The 2,455-nt window shown below is 54.1% G+C and overlaps 1 protein-coding gene across 1 annotated transcript; it reads left to right on the top strand.

Annotated features, from left to right (window-relative positions):
* The first annotated feature begins 360 nt into the window (after nt 1–360).
* On the top strand, nt 361–1,880 carry LOC119275230 (expansin-B3-like). The gene is made up of 4 exons (XM_037556039.1): nt 361–622; nt 720–829; nt 950–1,134; nt 1,415–1,880. The coding sequence occupies exons 1-4, from the start codon at nt 445–447 to the stop codon at nt 1,737–1,739; spliced, it is 798 nt and encodes a 265-aa protein (XP_037411936.1). The 5' UTR covers nt 361–444; the 3' UTR covers nt 1,740–1,880.
* The last annotated feature ends 575 nt before the right edge of the window (nt 1,881–2,455 follow it).

Here is a 2,455-nt window from a genome sequence, read left to right as displayed (position 1 = left end):
TACGGAAAATAGTCTTAAACTTATGTAGTACAGTACAAGCTTACATGGTCAGGCCTACCCGTGAAATTCAAGGGGAAGGTGATTAGTTTATACAAAGAAAAGTTACGTAACATCATGTAAGAGGTTACATAGGTGTATCATTTTTGCTCAAGGGCAGGTCCGCACTACGCAGTGTGGACAGAAACATGCAATGTGTAACTGCCGAGCCGTGATTTCTCGCAGGATTTGCTCCGGTAGCCATGTGACCCCTACACAAAGCACGTCGTCGGGTGCAACAACCGTGGATGGCGATCGCGTCGCCCTGCACTGCGCCTGACTATAAATACCCCGGCAATATGTTACTCCCAGAACATCAAAGCATACATAGCTCAGCCTCCCAGCCCGACCTGCTCAGTGCGCTGGTACACTACCCCCACAAGCTCGAAGAAGCGGTGGTGCTTTGACATGGCTCCTCTTTCGTCCAAGGCCGTTGCACTCGTTGCACTGTCCTCCCTCCTCGTCACCTACGCCTCTGCCGGCGCCGGGAACTTCAACGACTCCGCCTTCACCGCCGACCCCAACTGGGAGGACGCCAGGGCCACCTGGTACGGCGCGCCCACCGGCGCCGGCCCCGACGACGACGGTACGTCCGTATGCGCCGGCCGGTGCATGCATGGCGCCGCGGCCTTCGCTTAACTGATCGTTTGTGTAATAACATGCGGTGATCGATGTGCATTCAGGCGGTGCGTGCGGGTTCAAGAACACCAACCAGTACCCCTTCTCCTCCATGACATCCTGCGGCAACGAGCCCATCTTCAAGGACGGCAAGGGGTGCGGCTCCTGCTACCAGGTAGCTACACTAGCTCGTTCGTCATATTTTTGGTGGTTTGCCCCTGCCGTACGTGGTGGAAATGGAGCTGGTGACACAGTGCTAGTCTTGACTTGTGATCGTTTACTATCGCCTTTTCAGATACGGTGCACCAACGACCAGTCCTGCTCCGGCAACCCGGAGACGGTGGTCATCACCGACATGAACTACTACCCGGTTGCCAAGTACCACTTCGACCTGAGCGGCACCGCGTTCGGCGCCATGGCCAAGCCCGGCCTCAGCGAGAAGCTCCGCCACTCGGGCATCATCGACATCCAGTTCAAGAGGTCGGTGGCATGCATTTCATCACTCGTTGCACGAATCCTATCTGGCCCTACCTGAACGATGAACAGTCTCATACTCTATATAACCAGTGCTTTTGTTGCCCAACAAAACTTTCACGACGGCGACCGGTTTAACTGGGACCCAAATAGATTCGCAGCGAATAATACTACTCTATTTTGAGTACCGTCGCCTCACACTTATTTGCCGTCGTCCCGGCTCGGTTACGAAGTAAGCTACAATGGCACATGGGTTGCTGATTGCTGCTGATGATGATTGATGCAGAGTGCCGTGCGAGTTCCCCGGTCTCAAGGTGACCTTCCACGTGGAGCAGGGGTCGAACCCGGTGTACTTCGCGGTGCTGGTGGAGTACGAGGACGGCGACGGCGACGTGGTGCAGGTGGACCTCATGGAGGCCAACTCCGGGACGTGGACGCCGATGCGCGAGTCGTGGGGATCCATCTGGCGGCTGGACTCCGGCCATCGCCTCCAGGCGCCCTTCTCCATGCGCATCACCAACGAGTCCGGCAAGACGCTGGTGGCCGACAAGGTCATCCCGGCCAACTGGGCGCCCAGCACCTTCTACCGCTCCATCGTCCAGTACAGCTGAAGCTGCTCATCATCTGGAATCATGGCATGCATTGGCTTGATTTGGTATCTGTACTATCATGGATCGTTTTGCATGGGTACGTACTACCGAGGAGGTTTTTGATTAAGGTTAAGGTTGGGTCGTCGATCGGGTGTCATGTAGGCGTCGTCGTGCATGTGTGTGTCGAATACGTCGGTGGGATATGGAGGAGGGGCACTTTTGCATGTGCACTCCCGCGCCCACTGTCACTGTACCAGTGTGTAAGCAGACCATAAGTTATTACTGTTTGTGTGCACTCCTGCTTAACTCTTGTCCCTCCTTCAGTCTCTCATCAGTACTGCCGGTACTCATCTGTTCGTATTGCCCTAGTACTTGTCAAACTTGATTATGCACGCCAGGAATTTGATCCTAACTTTCTAACCAACGTACGGGCACGGCCAGTGGAAATTCTGCTCCGTTCCGGTAGATTCGACGATCTTGGAGAGGTCGGTACGTCATAATTTTTGCAACGACCAGAGAAAGCACGCAGTCGAGTATGTCCGCGTCATATCAGTTACCACCGACTAGCTAGTGCGTCTATCGAACGCAAAGGGCGCCAATCACCCGGCACATGTCTTTCACTTTCGAAAGCTCCTTTTCTTTCCGTATGGTAACCACTAACCAATTCGTTCGTTCTGTAACCGTCAGTCTTATGGCTTGCTAATGATAGTGAATGATTTGTAGTAACTTTTACACGA

This window comes from Triticum dicoccoides, chromosome 1A (genome assembly GCF_002162155.2).
Source record: "Triticum dicoccoides isolate Atlit2015 ecotype Zavitan chromosome 1A, WEW_v2.0, whole genome shotgun sequence".
NCBI lineage: Eukaryota > Viridiplantae > Streptophyta > Magnoliopsida > Poales > Poaceae > Triticum > Triticum dicoccoides.
Note: the sequence above shows the minus strand (reverse complement) of the source record. Positions and strands in the feature narration are given on the sequence as shown.